Source organism: Pseudochaenichthys georgianus, chromosome 6 (genome assembly GCF_902827115.2).
Source record: "Pseudochaenichthys georgianus chromosome 6, fPseGeo1.2, whole genome shotgun sequence".
NCBI classification, from domain to species: Eukaryota; Metazoa; Chordata; class Actinopteri; order Perciformes; family Channichthyidae; genus Pseudochaenichthys; species Pseudochaenichthys georgianus.
This window is the reverse complement of record NC_047508.1, coordinates 33,143,204-33,160,151: the sequence shown is the minus strand read 5'-3', so window position 1 is coordinate 33,160,151 and position 16,948 is coordinate 33,143,204. Positions and strand designations below refer to the sequence as shown.

Below are 16,948 nucleotides of genomic sequence, written 5' to 3'. Positions count from 1 at the left end.
ACAAGCTCGATAGCCACACCTTTTTTTTTTTATCTACGCTTGTTGCTATATTTGTTTTGATTCGGCTCTGGCACAGTCAGATGATGTTCCTAACCTTGGTCCAACCTATAAAAAGGCACTGGATCAGTCATTGATGAAAGAAACAACAAGTCTGTAGATCTTGTGCCACAAATAACACAAAATGAAAATGAGAGTGGATGCACTTGTACTTAAAATAGATAGATATATCTGTCAAAAAGCTGCAGTATTCATTTGAAATATTAATCTCTAATACTTGATATAAACCAAAACACTATCCAGATATTTGGGCTATATTCTAAAATATTGAAGTAGGAAATAATCGGTGACCTCAATTTCGTCTCAATCTAATGATCATGCTAAAATGTAATTTAAATTGTAATGCTTCATTAAGCAATTATTGACCACAAATGAAAAGCAACATAGCCTGGACATACCCATGCTTATCAAATACATGTGTTTATTAAGGGCTTACAATTTTGTAAAATATAGGTTAATGAAGCTTAAAATCAATGTGGCGTGCATGACCATGCCCTGTTTACCATGTGACTGATAACTTACAGAAAACAGGACAAATATACAGTCAGGCTAATCTTATGTCTTCTTTGTCCTTTTTAAAAATTCAAATAATCTAATATTCTAAGGGGCAAGTATTCATACTAGCATTAGTGTTTACTGTGGCAGTATGAGCTCCCCTTATTGTTATGATTGCTACTATATTGACTGTATGCAGTATATGTTTCATTTCGACCCCCATGGGACCATTTTATTTAAGAGACAGATTTACGAACAGCCACCATGTCAAGGTCAGCATTGCTGGTTAGCATATTGGATAGGCTAGCAGCCCACCACTACATCTCTAACCCGAGGTGACCTACAGAGAAGAAAATAGGTCAATATACTACCATACTCAACAGCAGAGGTTCACTAAGGATTCACTGCAAACCTGATTATAATAATGAAGCTGATGTGTGCTTCTTTTCCCCCCTATACTGCACATCAGGTCTGCCACTTGCTGCCCTCCCCATCACATACATTACGTCCCCTCCTCTCTCGCTCAATGGCAGCCTCTCTCAGGCAGCCGTCCCCAATTCAGATGCCATCTCTTCAGGGCTCCTCTCTATCCAGCCACAGACACAGAATAAAAGCCTCGGAAATCATATTACTGGGTCCATATGGAGCCTCTATTGCATTAGGTCAGCGAACACTCAACTGTAATTCTGCTATCGTGGAGAAGAAGAAAGTGAATTGAGCACACCAGCCAGCACAGCTTGACAAATTGTTGCTTGTGGTCATTTTCCAAATATTACTCTCACCAAGCCACATTAAGAGAGATGAAAGGACACTTTACCGAGCTGGAAGATGTACGACTCTGATATAATCTCTGTACAGGAAAATGTCTTTCTCAGGTAGAAACCAGGAATCAAATGGCAGCCAAATGGAGTATGACCTCTATCTGCTTTGACCTTAATGGCATCATTGTGTGGTATTGGAGAGAAATGGCACACCAGACTGCCTTTAAATCAATGCCGTGTAGATATCTGTTCTTATCAGTTGATAGCAGACGTTTAATGACACAAAGTGCTCTTCTCTATTATCCAGTTTACAATTGAAAACAAAATAATCCTTTGGGGATAAACAGAGAAAATCAACTTTCCATGCATGACAAGTAGACAACCTGGATTATTGTAATTTAAAAAGAATCTTGGTTTTTCATAAAGATGTTTAGGGTGGAATAATTTTTACATTTGTTGAAAAGAATGTGTGATTATATTGTGCAATTATCCTTTAGAAAATGTTGCTCAGACAAAGGGACTGACTAAATGATTCTTATTACACTAAAGCCAAAATATGAAGGACAAAAAGACATCAGGTGGCTGCATGTCTGGTCCCTGTGTGACGGTGCGCACCTGCCAGTCAGTGTGTGTGAGCCTGCATCTATTCAGCAATGTGTGTTAACTCCAGCCCATACAGCATGTGCAGGCAGCTATGTGTGAGTCGAATTGTTTTATCAGGCAGTGACAGAGTGTCAACCACTGTGTCTGAGAGGGGAGGCAGCAGAGAGGAGATTGCTGCCCTCCAGCTCTCCCCATAGTGATGACTCCTGTCTGCTGATTATACCGCCACTCTTATCCACACATGGAAATATATGAATGGGACCACCACAACAAAACTCACTGCCACAGCACAACAGGGTGTAGATTTGAATTAAGATAAGACAAAATGTTAAAAGACTTTAACATTTAAACAGGCCACCAAAAGAGGGGGGGGGGGGAACACCAACCTGTCCTGCATACTTAACATTCAAGCTAAAAAGAGGAAACTTGGTATAGATCCAGTAAAGAATTGACCAGTTTGTGGGATCATTTTGGAGAAATACTGTTACTATTATTTGGGCCACTGTTTTGTTCATGATCGGAATGATGACACATTTCTGAATATTGCTGTAAAACATTTCAATGTTAACACTCCTGCATTAATGCCAATAGGTTTAATGATTCATACTCTATTCTTAGTTCTCCATAAAGCCTGGTTAAAACTACTGCTAGTGGCCAAAACATTTAGAAACAGTGTGCTGCTTTACCTTAAACCAGAAGTTTTTTTGTTAACATGTTCTGGGAAAAAGCTATTCTCAGGGATCTGACCATATCCCTATATTCATATAATCATGCACTCTGTAATGAAATGTGTTCATCTTTTCGATACCGAACAGTTACTTACCACCCATCATTTTAACAAGAACTCCCCCTCAACTCCTCTCACAGTATTTCTGTGAAACTTTGTTTCCCCATATCTGTATGCGCATCTTGAAATAGCGTTGCTGGGAAACAGTCAATAGCGAGTAAAAGATATACTGTGAAATTATTATCTGGCATTATTTCATTATTCAAAAAACAAAATCTGTGTTTCACAATCCAAAGAGAGGCATTGTTTAAACTGCAACACCCACAGTTAGTGGGCTGCTTAATAGTTTGGACACAGAATCACTTACATCCTCCACATTTGTATACAAATATACAAAAAGAAAAAATTGTAACATTTGCCTGTGGTCTGTTCTAGAAATCTTCAGCTGTAGCTCAATATGGGGTTGCAACAGCGGTTAAAACTGTTCATTTACTGTTTAACTGCTGACACAGTACATTAAGTGTGTTGTTTAAACAAAAATACAGTATGCAATGTTGTCATTGTGAGTGATATGGTTTATTTATAGTTAAAAAGGATATTATAAATAACAAGTCCAAGTCAAGTCATAAAATAAAAGAAGCCCTAAATTCCAATATAAAAAGGGGGTGTGTCTTATTTGTCCAGTGTATTAATAATATCTGGAATAGATTTGGAGTCACTGGGTCATATGACATGAAATATTTTAATAAAATATTCAAATAAAATAGAAGGAATAAAATCCAATAAAAAAGGGGGAGTTACCCCTCATCCAAGTAATAATATAGTGCTGCATTGATTTGCACTCATTAAGCCACTTCACATGGAAGCTATAAAAAAAAACTGAAATGATCTTCCTATAAATATTTCATGACACATAAGTAGTCAATAAGGATGTCCCACATTAGACACATGATCATTTTTTAGCATAATATGCACTTATATGGGCAATTTATCACAGGGGTATTTAAAATAAACCATGATTTTGTGTCAAACGGTAATTTATTGATGGTCCCCAAGAGAAACCCAGATAATAATACAGTTCTGCATTGTTTTGCACCCTTTATGTCACATGACATGGAAGCTATTAAAAAGATCAAGAATAAAAAAAAAAGGTAACTTTATATCAAACTGAACCATTAAAACAAAAACACAATGTTTTTTTGTCCAGTGTAGTAATATTATCTGGTAGCCTGTAGTCACTGTGTTACAGAACATGGAAGCTATTGAACAAAACAGCAAATGCTCCATTTAAATGTTTTCCTTAAATAAACTCATGACAGGTCAGCAATCAATAAATGTGTGCCACATCAGACCCATTACATATTTCTGCATAGTGTGGACTCATTTGGGAAAAAAAACATCGAACAGTAATTTATTGATGGTCCCTAAATGAAACCCAGTAGCTCAGAGAGAGGGCTAAGAGGTTTGCTAACCCCCTATAAGTAGCCTGCGCCACGACGCATGCGTCATTCAAAATAAGCACCTCTTCTCGCTTCACCATAGCAAGGAGGGCCGTCTGGTGAGACATCTCACTTCATGTTACTCTGAGGACTGGGGTTACGTAAGTAACCTATAGTTCTCATTCATAACACTCCGTTCGATGTCTCACTATGGGATATTGTAGCTCCCATATTGCCAGACGAGCTTATCTCGAAGATCACCGATCAACCAGAATTTAACAGGTGGAGTCCCGACTCAACAAGGTGCCCAGCATTGCTCGGGCCACGCTTGGAGCGGAGACGTCTGGCCTGTAAAAGCGGACAAAAGTGAGCGGCGAAGACCAGCTTGCCGCCGCACAGATATCCTGGATGGAAACACCCTTGAACAAAGCCCAGGATGTAGCCAGGCCCCGAGTCGAGTGAGCCCGCAGACCCGAAGGTGCTTGCAGATTCTGACTCGTATAGGCCAAAGCAATCGCCTCCACGATCCAGTGGGAGAGCCGTTGCTTAGTAACAGGCTTACCCTTGTGAGGTTTAGCCCAGGACACGAAGAGTTGGTCATTAAGACGAAGCTCTTTTGATCTGTCCATATATGTGTGTAAAGCCCGGACTGGACACAACAGATCCTGCTGCTGCTCCCCGGAGGAAACCAGCTGCGGAGGAAATGCCTCAATGTCAATTGGGGTACACGAACCAACCACCCTTGGTGTAAAGGCAGGGTTGGGTTTCAACAACACTCTCGTTTTCCCTGGGGCGAACTGAGTGCATGAGGGATGTACAGACAGTGCATGGATATCGCTGACCCGCTTGGCGGATGCCAGGGCCAGTAACAGCACTGTCTTGAGTGACAGATGTTTCATGTCAGCTCCTTCCAGGGGTTCAAATGGGGTCATTTTGAGCCCATTTAAAACCACTGCCAGGTCCCATAAGGGCACCAGCGACCTGGAGACAGGGAGGAGCCTGCGAGTTCCCTTCATAAAACGGCAAACCAAAGGATGTTGGCTAGTCGTCTTACCCTCAAAGCCCACATGGCATGCAGCAATAGCAGCCAGGTACACCTTGATCGTGGAGAAAGCTCTGTGTTTATCGATCAAGTCCTGTAGAAATGATAAAATCACCCCGACAGGACATTGAAAAGAGATGTGTCCTTCTTGAAGGCACCACTCCTCAAACACCCTCCACTTAAAGAGACCTGGTGGAGAAAGCTCTCGCACTCTGAATAGTGTTTATCACCTTCTGAGGGAGTCCCACTGTATTCAGATTGTACCACTCACGGGTCAGGCCCATAGTGCCCCGTGCTCTGGGCGTGGGTAAAGGATCGCCCCCCCCGCCTGAGACAATCTGTCCCTGCGTGGTGGGGGCTGCCATGGCTGCCCGCACAACAGCTGATATATCTCCGCCAGCCCGTACATTACGGAATGGGCGGAAACATCAGAGTAAGTGTGTGGCGTTGCTCCTTCACTCTGGCCAGAGTTGGGGGTAACAGAGCCAGGGGTGGGAACACGCACAGAGGACCCGGAGGTCAATCGTGTACGAGTGTGTCCCCGCCTAACAGTGCGTTTAAATCGTGCATTAAAGAGAACAGCTGTCATTGAGCATTTTCTCCTTTTGCGAACAGACTTAACGCGGCTCCGCCGTAACGCACCCACAGCGGACTCCCGATCCTTGGATGTGGAGTCCAGTCTGCATAGAGTGGTGCACCTCTGGACAGTAGTTCTGTCCCGAGGTGCATAACTCCCGGTACCTGTGTCGTTCTCAGAGAGAGGAGACATCTGCCGCTCCAAGGGATAAGTTTGTGTGCCAGTGTGTGTGACTGGAGACAACGCAACCTCCCCTGGCGGTTCATACACAATATCGTGTTGTCTGTCCTCACGAGGACATGGTGTCCTCTGAGAGAAGGCAGGAAGCGTTTTAGGGTGGGGAACACCGCTAAAATCTCCGGGTAGTTTACGTGTGCCCGCTGGAGGTCTCTGCTCTAGGGACCTCTCACCGGGCGACCTTCGTAAATACCATAATATCAGCCTGTCTGACCTGCGTCCGTGGTGACCACCTTCTGTGAAAGGACAGCACCCGTAGGCGCGTCCCGCACTAGAAAAGTCGGGTGTAGTGCCACTACGTATTACATAATAACCAAAACTCTCCGCACGCCGTGGTGCGCGGGGTTTAGTTTTATTATGAGGCCCGTGTTGAGCGGGTGCTTTACGAGGACATTTGTCTGCGTAATATGACTCTGCTCGGCGGGCATTATAGATAAAACCCTTCTTTCTAGGAGAGAGAGAACCTCTCTCTCCAGAATATGGGTTGACTCTCTCTGGGTTGGTGAAAACAGATAAAGTATAACCAGTGGCGTTTCTATATGTACAAAAGTGGTGGGGCACAAAAAACTCAGATGTCTAAATATAAGCTTCTGCAGTGAGGTTCATGGCTGGTGAGGCACCTGACCTGACTCTTCAGGTTTACAAATATTATATTTTGACCTAAATCAAAATATAATATTATTTTCAAAAGCTTTTTTTGTCTGATGCGTCAATTAATTTTAAACAGACAGTTCAACAGAAGGATACCCAAAACATGTAATTTTATCATTTAAATATTGAATTGTTCTCTCTTAGTAAGATCCCATTTTCAATACAATTGCAGTCTTAGGCTACCTTGACTTGAAGATGAAGTCCATTTGCCTATCCCTCTGGACAAACATCTCTATTACTTTTTTGTAAAAGTCCTCCTTATCTTCTTGTAGTTTCAAAAGTCTATCATAAATCTAATCTAATCAATAGATTTATGATTCGAAAATGATAAAAGTAGGGTAGACAATAGACATGTGGATATTAACCGGCTGAACAAAACGTGAATTTATCTAACAGCTACGTTTCCTACAGATCTTATTTTGAGCTATTTTCTAAAATCCTATGGAGAAATCTCGTTGCTTTTTTGTGGAGGGAAGCCATGCCCAGTTTACTTCCGGGTTTTAGGACGCCTCACTGCAGCTCTCTCGTCTCCTCTTCACACACCACACTTTTCGCGGCACACGTACTTACAGCCAATCAGCTCTGAATGATGTGAGATGACGTATGGTGGGGATGGCAGCTCTTTGCCCCTCTGGTCATTATTTTTTTGCCACACACATTAAATAGGAAAATACTCTGAGCATGCGCAGTGTAGTTTTTACAGTCACCATTGACTTAAACAGGGAGAGGGAGGGGCAGGATCGGGTTTTGTCCCACATGGCTCTAAACAGCTCAATAGGCACACACTGACAGTGTGTGCCTATTGAGCAGTGTGACACTGTAGACACTAATTAGAAGAACACAGACTAAAACAGCAATATACAGACGAATCAGATGATTAAACATGATCTTAAAATATATTTTATATATATATTTATTTTTTTTGCATTTTTTTGTAATAATTATTTTTAATACTTTCTGCTGACACTAGGTGGGGCTGTGCCCCACCTGCCCCTAATGACCAGTCGCCACTGAGTATAACTGTTTTGAGAAGCCCAGGCAGACATCGTGAGTATCTCCTGCTGTATGCTCCTTAGAGCCAGCTGAGATGTCACGTTTACGGCTCCAGTCGGCACTGCGCCTGCGCGTGCCGGTGGTGCCCTTACAGCTCTAGCCGGCACTGCGCATGCGCGAGACGGTGGAGCCTTCACGACCCCAGCCGGCACTGCGCATGTGCGTGGCGGTGGCTTCACGGACCTGTCAATAATCCGCCTCTTGAGAGATGCCGTAGCTGCTCTCAAAGGGGAAGAATTGGCGTGCTGTTCTTTACAGCTCTAGCCGGCACTGTGCATGCGCGTGACGGTGGAGCCTTCACGACCCCAGCCGGCACTGCGCATGCGCGTGGCGGTGGTGCCTTCATAGACCCGTTTATTATCCACCTTTTGAGAGAGGCCGTAGCTGCTCTCAGAAGGGGATTTATAGTTAACGGACTGTTTATTGTTTTTCTTTTCATTTTCTTGAGCTGCGCCCTTGGCCGAAGCCTGGATGCGTCAGCGGAAAATGGTTTATTTAAACAACAAAGATGTGACATGTGTTTTATGCGGACTTGAGGATGACGTTGAGGCATCTCTCGAGGCAGCGGGGACACGTTTAGAGCCGGGGAAAGAACTTCCAGCTCTGTCACAGAGGGGAGAAGGAGGGGCTGTCAGGCCGCTCGCTTCTTCTTCCTCGACTGCTGGCCGAAATTCTGAGTTGGCTGAGCCTGAGCTGCAGCCGGAACCGGAGATTTTCTCGGCCAACTTGCCCTTGTCTCCAGCCTGGGCTGGGGACTCTGGATGGGCTGCGACCTCTGCGTCTTCGGTGTTTTAAACCGAGCAGAGTTCGAGGCAGCTTGGGTGTCGTGAGTATCTCCTGCTGTATGCTCCTTAGAGCCAGCTGAGATGTCACGCTTTCGGCTCCAGCCGACACTGCGCATGCGTGTGACGGTGGTGCCTTTACAGCTCCAGCCGGCACTGCGCATGGCGGTGGTGCCTTCACAGACCCGTCAATAATCCGCCTTTTGAGAGATGCCGTAGCTGCTCTCAAAAGGGGAGAAAATTGGTGGGCTGCTTATTGGTTTTATTGATTTCCTTTTCATTTTTTTTTGAGCTGCGCCCTCGGCCTGAAGCCTGGATGCGTTAGCGGCAAATGTTTTATGACAGAGGAATCAACCAACGTGTGACATGTGTTTGTGCGGACTTGAGGATGGTGTTTAGGCATCTCTCGAGGCGGCGGGAACACATTCACGGAGGGGAGAAGGAGGGGCTGTCACGCCGCTCGCTTCTTCTTCCTCGACTGCTGGCCGAAATTCTGGGTTGGCTGAGCCTGAGCTGCAGCCGGAACCGGAGATTTTCTCAGCCAACTTGCCCTTGTCTCCAGCCTGGGCTGGGGACTCGGGGTGGGCTGCGACCTCTGCGTCTTCAGTGTTTTAAACCGAGCAGAGTTCGAGGCAGCTTGGGCAGAGGACTGTTCATCCGAGTCAGACAGGAGGAACTCAGAGGTATCCTCTTCATCCTCCATGTAGTCTAACTCTAGGACATCTTCCGCGGGTGAAACCATGGTGAGGTCCAGCCGGTAGCCCCAGCTTGGTAAAGCGTGGGGCCCCGTTCCCGCATCTCTTGCCGCCACCGGGTCTCGGCCTGATATGGCGCGGGATTCCGGTTCTGCGGTTGCCGCTGTCGATGAGCCCCAGACCGACCCAGTGAGGGGCTCCATCTCTGCGGTGGACGCCCCCGTGTCTTTATTGCCAGCCGGCAAACCAGTGGACATGAGGGGGTCCTGTCCCGACAGGCTAGCTTGTTGTGCTAACCTTCGGCGGAGGCTCTTCATAGTGAAGCGGGCACAATGCCCGCACGAGCCGGGGTTGTCAATGGCCTCCTGGGCGTGTTCCAGCCCGAGGCAGGACGAACAGATCTGGTGTGAGTCTGTGCCTGACACTTTCAACCCGCAGCCGCAGAGCCGAGCCTCCGAGTTCCTGACTCCTCTGGTGTGAGGGAGAGAGGCGTCCATCTCGTTCGCCGCGAGGCGTGGAGAGGACCCGCTCTTAACAGGTACATCGAGAAAAAAGGTGTTACCAATCTGTCTTTAATCCGGAGAAAAAAAGGACAGTGTGGGTCTTTTTCCTCAAAGAATATTACCTGGTGTGGTAATATTCTTTTAATCCTTTTCTCCTCCGTGAGAAGAGAAAATAAAAAACGTCCTCGCTACCGTGGTGTCGGCAGTGAGGGAAAAAACACAAGCTGGCAACGGGTGTGTTGCTAGCTTGAGAATCAAAACCTTACCTTAATTCCAGAGGAAGAATGGCGAGGTTGATTATAATACTAACTGGTGTGTTAGTACTATACTCTTCTGCGAGGCAGAATAGGGTAGCCGGCTAACGCCTGTCGACCGAAATTAGCTTTTGGTTCAGTCTGTGGACTGTTAAGCTAGCCTGGCTACCATTAGAGATGTGCTCTGAAGCGAGAAGAGGTGTTTGAATGACGCATGCGTCGTGGCGCAGGCTACTTATAGGGGGTGATTTCCCCTGACGTTGACGTCAAGATCACCAGCCAATCAGGATTGGCGTAATGAGATTGATGCTTCTGTTTGCTCCGCGATGAGGCGCATCCCATAGTGAGACATCGAATGGAGTGTTATGAATGAGAACTACAGTTAGCCAAACAGCTAGCTAAAAAAAAACACTCACCTGCATGGGTGCGTCCTTGATCCTGATAACCCTTGTGTTTTGGGATCTCAGTTCTTCCAGAGCCGATGCAGCACAGGTATTCTGTTGAAGAGAAGTTCTAGAATCCAAAGCTTACGATTTGGCTGCAGCATGCATGAGGATCCAGCCCAACAAAGCTTGGTGGCTGTATCAGTCCAACTTCACCTGATATCTTCACACACCTGGTGTGCACTTCTACAAATGCGCCACCAATAGTCAATAAAGGGAATTACAGTGCTTGTGTAGATTAAGGCCACAGCTGCTTTTTAACTCTTGTATCATGAAGAAATCAGTTTAAGTGTTTCTGTGGCTGTTAGTTGAGTTAGACCCCTGTACATGTTCCTAGAATCTCTAAAAGTACAATGGGAGCCAGAGCCTTTTCTTATCAAGCTCCACATTTGTGGAATCAGCTTCCAGTTTGTGTTCGGGCGGCAGACACCCTATCCATTTTTAAGAGTGCGCTTAAGACCTTCCTTTTTGATAAAGCTTATAGTTAGGGCTGATTAGATTCAGCCCCTAGTTTTGCTGATATAGGCTTAGTTTGTCGGGGGACATCTTACTTCTTCCTTCTCTCTGTCTATACCCGTGTACACTCATGTTCCGATTAACCCAGCTTCCCCAAATTTCTTTCTTTTTGGTGTCTATATACGCCGGGATCCGGAGTCATGGATGATCCTGCGGTCCTGGATCGCGAGCGCTGGATCTTGAGTCGTGGCTGTGGTCCTGGATCATAGGTCCTGGATGGATATCCTCGTGGATTCATCTTCCTATTATACACACATGCATTTCCAAACATTTGGACTACCTATGTTGCAAATGTATTATCTTTTCAATTTACACACGGCATCTATTGCACGTCTGTCCGTCCTGGGAGAGGGATCCCTCCTCTGTTGCTCTCCCTGAGGTTTCTCCCATTTTTCCCTTTAAACTGGGTTTTCTTTGGAAGTTTTTCCTTGTACGATGTGAGGGTCTAAGGACAGAGGGTGTCGTATTGTCATACTGATATTCTGTACACACTGTGAAGACCACTGAGACAAATGTAACATTTGTGATATTGGGCTATATAAATAAACATTGATTGATTGATTGATTGACATGTGCTTCAGGCAAAGAGGCCAGTCAAAGAAATAAAATCCTCTGACTCTTCCTAAAGACTAAATATAAAGTCAGCTACATCACCAATGTATTAGTCAGAATTAGTCCATTAGTCAGAATTCAGATTCAGAATTTGATTTATTGCCAAGTTTTTCACAACCAATGCCTTTACTTTGCCGTAATGGTGCTGGCAAAAAAACAATAGGCTAAGAGAAAATGAAATAAAAAAATAAGGGCAAATGTCGAAAATGTTATAAACTCTATGGTCTATGGTTAAACCAATCCCTCTTTGGTTTTGTTGCCTCATTCCGGATATTTGGGATCATCCAGACATTTATGATTTGAATCTTCTTCCTCCAGTAGACTCACTCTCACCTCTTCATTGTTCTCCCTGTGTGTGAATTATGTCCTTGTCTGACTCTCCTTCTCTGTGTATGGTTTCATTATCTCTTCTCCCTCTGTGTGAGCAGTGTACTTGAATGTAGCTTTTTGTGCAGTATGTTTGTTCTCTTTCCAAGTCTTACTCACAAGCCTCCAGCTGAGTGTTCAGGTACCAACAAGCCAGAAAACAACTTCAAACTCTGCAATTGCAGAAGCAAAAAAGCTCTAGGTGGTCATGTATGTACCAGATGTCTCATGAGGGGACACTGTGCTCAAGCATTTTCCGTAAAGGTGAGACAAAACTGACTTTGTCTGAAGTGTAGGCGGGAGAGTGCACGATTGAGGAACTTTTGTCAGTAGTTTTAGTAAGTGAACAAAATAGGAAGTCTTTTTGAAACTTGTTTGCTCATAATGACCCAGCAGGTAGTCCACCCTTGGCAACATTTGTGACCAATAAGGAGTACATGATGGTCCTAACCCGTGTGTGTCTGTGTTTAGCATTCAAGCAGGGACAGGCAAAAAGGGTTGCCAAATTGCATAAAGGTGTTGGATGCCGGGCCATTATAGCGACAACAAAAGCACCTGAGCCTGAAGGCAAAGCTCTCAATTTAGAAGTCGATTTACTGTCCAACCTTTAGCTATGGTCGCAAGTTTGCAAAGTGACTGGAATGATGAGATTCAGGATAAAAGCTGTTGAATTGAATGTATCCTGCAGGGTTGGAATCTGTGCTACCCCTCAGAGACAGGGTGAGGATCTTTGATATGACAAAAGTTGATGGACACTTTTTTGTGGAGGCTTTTTCTGGGCACAAACAGCAGTGTGCAGACCCCATGTAACCCACATTATAATTTATAGGGGTTATATTTTAGCACGTGGTAAAATGTCCTGAGATCACAAAGCAGACAGTGGTTTGATCTGAACTGACAATACATCAAATGGATGGAGTTCTCAGGTTAAAACTATCCACCAAGCACACCATCACTGTATGCCTGGCCATCTGCTTATTGCAGGCATTTTGCTGTAGTGACTCTTCAGTCTCCTGAGCTGCGACCTCTGTAATGGTGAGGAGAGGAGAGCAATCAAAGCACATTCAGTTCTGCTACAGTTATTTGGCCACTCTCAAAAAGCTATCACTGGGTGCAGCTGTAAACATGTTGCTCCTCAGCACTCCTGAGACATGCAGTCAAAGAGGATAGCAGCTATCAGTCTCTTCCACATAGGAAGCCTGTGAATACACTCTGCAAGCCGAATGCAGTGGAGTGGGGGGAAATACACTGAATAGTCATTGGAGCTGAATTTGGTGAAAAGAAAACTCATTATTCAAAAGAAGAGAGCTGTGCTCCAGAATTTCCCTCAGTCTCAGTTGTTGATGAGCAACACACCCATGCAATTTATATGTGTTTCAGCTAGATGAGCAAGTCAAAAGCTGTTTGTGTTCCTTTTTAAAGGGTGCAGAAATACACAAAAAGAGGAATCCTTTCAAGTCGATTTGTATTGAATGAGCTTTTGAAATGAGTCTTTATCTACCTATTTATATTCAGCTGGTGTGTAAACTAAACCCTTTCTCCACACTGTCGGCTGTCTGTATATCTCCTTGGCAAAGGGAATACTTGGATTGAATTCATTGCAATAGTACACGACTTCCTGTCCCCTGTGCAAAAGCAATATTAAGTAATTAGATAACATCGCCCCCTTGTGGACCATTGTTTGGTTTTCTCTGTAGAAAGTGGCCTAAATAGTTATAATTTCCATAGATATTGAAAATACTAAGTACAGTATGCTTGTTTAAAATGCTTTAGGATAATTAATAAACAACAAGGCTTAATTATTATAAAATAAATTGACTGAGTGTCCTTTCGTCACATGGCTATTTTTGTACCATGACATGAAATGTGAGAAGCAATCAGAAAAGATGTTCACACACAAAGAAGAAAAAAAGAAAAAACCTTGCACTTTCTGTAGAATGAAAATAAATCTTGCAGTTAGGTTGGTAGGTCAGCTTGTAATTTTTAACAAACTCAAAGGGGCTGACAAATGATGTGAACTCAGCCAGCAGAGATTTATTTAGATCTGCAGCCCCTCAGATGCTCACCAGCAGCTGTTGTGAACGTGTGTCAGCGCATGCGTGTCTTCACTTTCCCATTCTTCTGAGCGTGCAACTTGGTCTGGTAAGCCAACTACTCTGTTTATTGCTTTGAATAGATTGACCTCCTTTGCTTTTAAACAAAAATAAGGAGCTAGAATATATTTCAAAGTAAAAGCCTATAAATAGCAAATGGACTGAATGCCTGCCCCAGATTGCCTGTTTTATATTGTAGGCCTGGAAACATTGTGTGTGTGTATGGACTTCCACGGCACTTGTTTGGGGAAATGTTTGGCCTATGAAGCCCGAGCAGTGGCACTTAGCCACATTAGTATGGCGTTTTGAAGGCTAATATACCGGCAGGATTCTTACTTGTTGAGCTTGTTTCTTCATGGTGGACAGCACTTACTGTAAGTCACTTTGGATAAAAGCTTCAGCTAAATGAAATGTAGAGTAAAGTAAAAACTGTGTTATTATTATTAATGTACTTGTTATTATTGAATGGAGAATAGTATGATATCTCTCAAAGTTATAGTTGTATATTACAGTCCAGGTACAGTATAGTCATTCTATAAATAGATTGAATTAATCTCCTCAGGAAATCAGTCACAATGACGCTCCAGTGGACGGCCGTGGCTTTCTTCCTCTATGCAGAGATAGCATTGAACCTCATCTTGTGTATACCCTTCATATCAGCACGCAGGTACTTCAAAACAAAGAAAAACCCAAAATATAAATCAAAAGTTCATTCAGCAACTCATGCCTAGCTTTCGGTGCAGAGGATGATTGTCTGAATAAATAAGGCAATACAAAAGAGCCCTTTGCAAGAGTTGATTGTCAAATAACAAACATGAAATAGACACTACACACAAACCACCAGCAGAGTGCATGCATGTCCTTTCTGGGAAGATCTATTATGTTTCACTCACATGTCCTTTTTACTTATTTTGCAGATGGCGTTCTGTTTTCAGCTGGAGAATATGGAACTGGTTAACTCCGTATTGGAACAAATGCTTTTTTACCATGATCATGGTTCTTATTGTTCTTTTCCTTGGTAAGCGCCTTGCTGTGACTTAGTGACAGACAGTGAATGACACTGAGTGGACTGACAGCATGTTGTCAGTCCAGCAGAGCCAGCATCCTCATGCTTCTGTCCCCCTGCCCACTCAGACGCTGTCCGGGAGGTGCATAAGTACTCAGGTGCTGAGCCCATGCACGATGTCAAGATGAATCCAAATTTGTTCGACAACGTCCACATGAAGCTGTTCAGAGCGCAGAGGAACCTCTACATATCTGGCTTCTCTCTCTTCCTCTGGCTGTTAGTGTCATTATCTTAAACATTTATTAACAGAATGTGTTTGGGACCTCTTGTCCACTTCTCTTTCTGATATCCTGTCTTGCCCTGCCTTTTTTTTCTGTCCTTCATCACAGTATCATGCGCAGGACTGTCACCTTGCTGAACCAGGTTGCTGTCACCGTGGACAACAGTGCAGGTCTTCAGGCACAGATGGACAGTGCTGTCAAAGTAGCAAAGCAGCATCAGGATGACAACCTGAAGCTTAAGCAAGTGAGAATTAATCTGAGTCTGAAGACAGAACTAAAACTTGTTATAGTTTTAAAGTGTGTTACTTTCATTCTATTCCAGAAATGTGTAATATCTATTGCAGGGTACCTTCAATGTAACCTAAAGGTGCATTATTGACTCATGTCCACCTTTTAAAATGTGTAGGCATTAATTCATACAGTATTTTTCATAGAGAACTATTTCTGTGATTTGTAATTTGGAGCTCTGTGGCCTTCTGTTGGTAATTAAAGATAATTATTTGTTTTCTCAGGCTCTCCTAAATGAGGAAAAAGCCATGTCAGCAAAAAACCAGGTACTGAAGCTGGACAGTGAGAAGCTGGCAGATCAAGTGAAGACTTCTGAGGAAGGTAAGTAAGCATCACCTCTTTTATATAGTATGATCATGAGTGATACTTTTCAAAACCAAATAACTGTTCTCATAGTAAGGATTATGCACACTAATTTAAACATTCACAGATCATGGACCATCACTGATCTTACATAAGCTGTAGTATTATAAAAGAAGCCCATTCTAGGGGCATTGGAGATATACAGAGCATTTCATAGATGTCGTGCTGTTTGTGTGTGTAGCTGTGCGTAAATCTTATGCTGAAGTGGAGGCCATGAAGAGGCAGGCTAAAGGTCTGGCACAAGAGTATGACCGACTGTTGACTGAACACAGTCAACTCCAGGTAAAAAAGTCACACACAGCTCTACTTCATGTGTGCATGTAGATAAAAAAGCTAACTGTATATTAACCCCCGTAATACTGGAAACATTCTGTTTTTAATCCTCTGCTTGATCCACAGAATGTCAAGAGTGGAGATAAAAAGGATCTGTAACCACATGAACACAGAGACTATTGTTGTCAGGTTTCTCCTCTGTACAGGGATACCTTTTCTTCTCATCACATTAAAACTGTGTGTTATATGCAGAGTGTTAAATATGTTGTTGTGGCTTTGAATGTAACTAAGAATTAGAAGTGTACAAATTAGTTTAAATGGTGTCTCAGGGACCCATGCTAACGTTGGATTATGACTGAAACAGTTAACATCCAAGAAATATATTATGCTATTATGCTTAACTTTGTGTCACTGCAGAGAGATCGTGAACCGGTTTATGAATTGCTATGCATTCTGAAATGTGTAAAGGGAGGAGAGCACTCAACTTGTTTTAAAAGAGGTTCAAATGTTTTGAATAAAGTGCCTTTGAATATTACTGAGCATGTTGGAATGGTAGATCTATCTTCAAGTCATAATACCTTTAATATACTAATTACATTTAAAATAAAGATTCCTTTCTGGCTTCTCTTGACATTTTGTAATTTGTTGACAATTTGGTCCTGTATATGACACACAAATAAACACATACAACCTGCAACAATTGTCATGCGTCTTGTCATGCCGAGATCAAATATGACATTACTTGTTTCTTTTTTTAAAGAGGCTAGTACCACCTTGACACCAACAAGGATTACATGTAAGAGAGAGGGCAGAGGGCAGCTGTTGCTGTGC

The 16,948-nt window shown here is 43.4% G+C and overlaps 1 protein-coding gene across 2 annotated transcripts; it reads left to right on the top strand.

Moving 5' to 3' along the window:
• The first annotated feature begins 13,846 nt into the window (after positions 1–13,846).
• Positions 13,847–16,817, top strand: LOC117448276 (B-cell receptor-associated protein 29-like). 2 transcript variants are annotated; one of them, XM_034085490.2, is made up of 8 exons: positions 13,847–13,955; positions 14,469–14,573; positions 14,824–14,924; positions 15,041–15,188; positions 15,302–15,437; positions 15,706–15,802; positions 16,026–16,126; positions 16,244–16,817. In XM_034085490.2, exons 2-8 carry the CDS (start codon positions 14,482–14,484, stop codon positions 16,274–16,276), a joined length of 708 nt encoding a protein of 235 aa, XP_033941381.1. In that variant the 5' UTR covers positions 13,847–13,955; positions 14,469–14,481; the 3' UTR covers positions 16,277–16,817. The 2 variants fall into 2 exon arrangements, with proteins under 2 accessions (XP_033941381.1, XP_033941382.1); XM_034085491.2 differs by lacking the exon at positions 13,847–13,955 and adding an exon at positions 14,146–14,280.
• Positions 16,818–16,948: the final 131 nt, after the last annotated feature.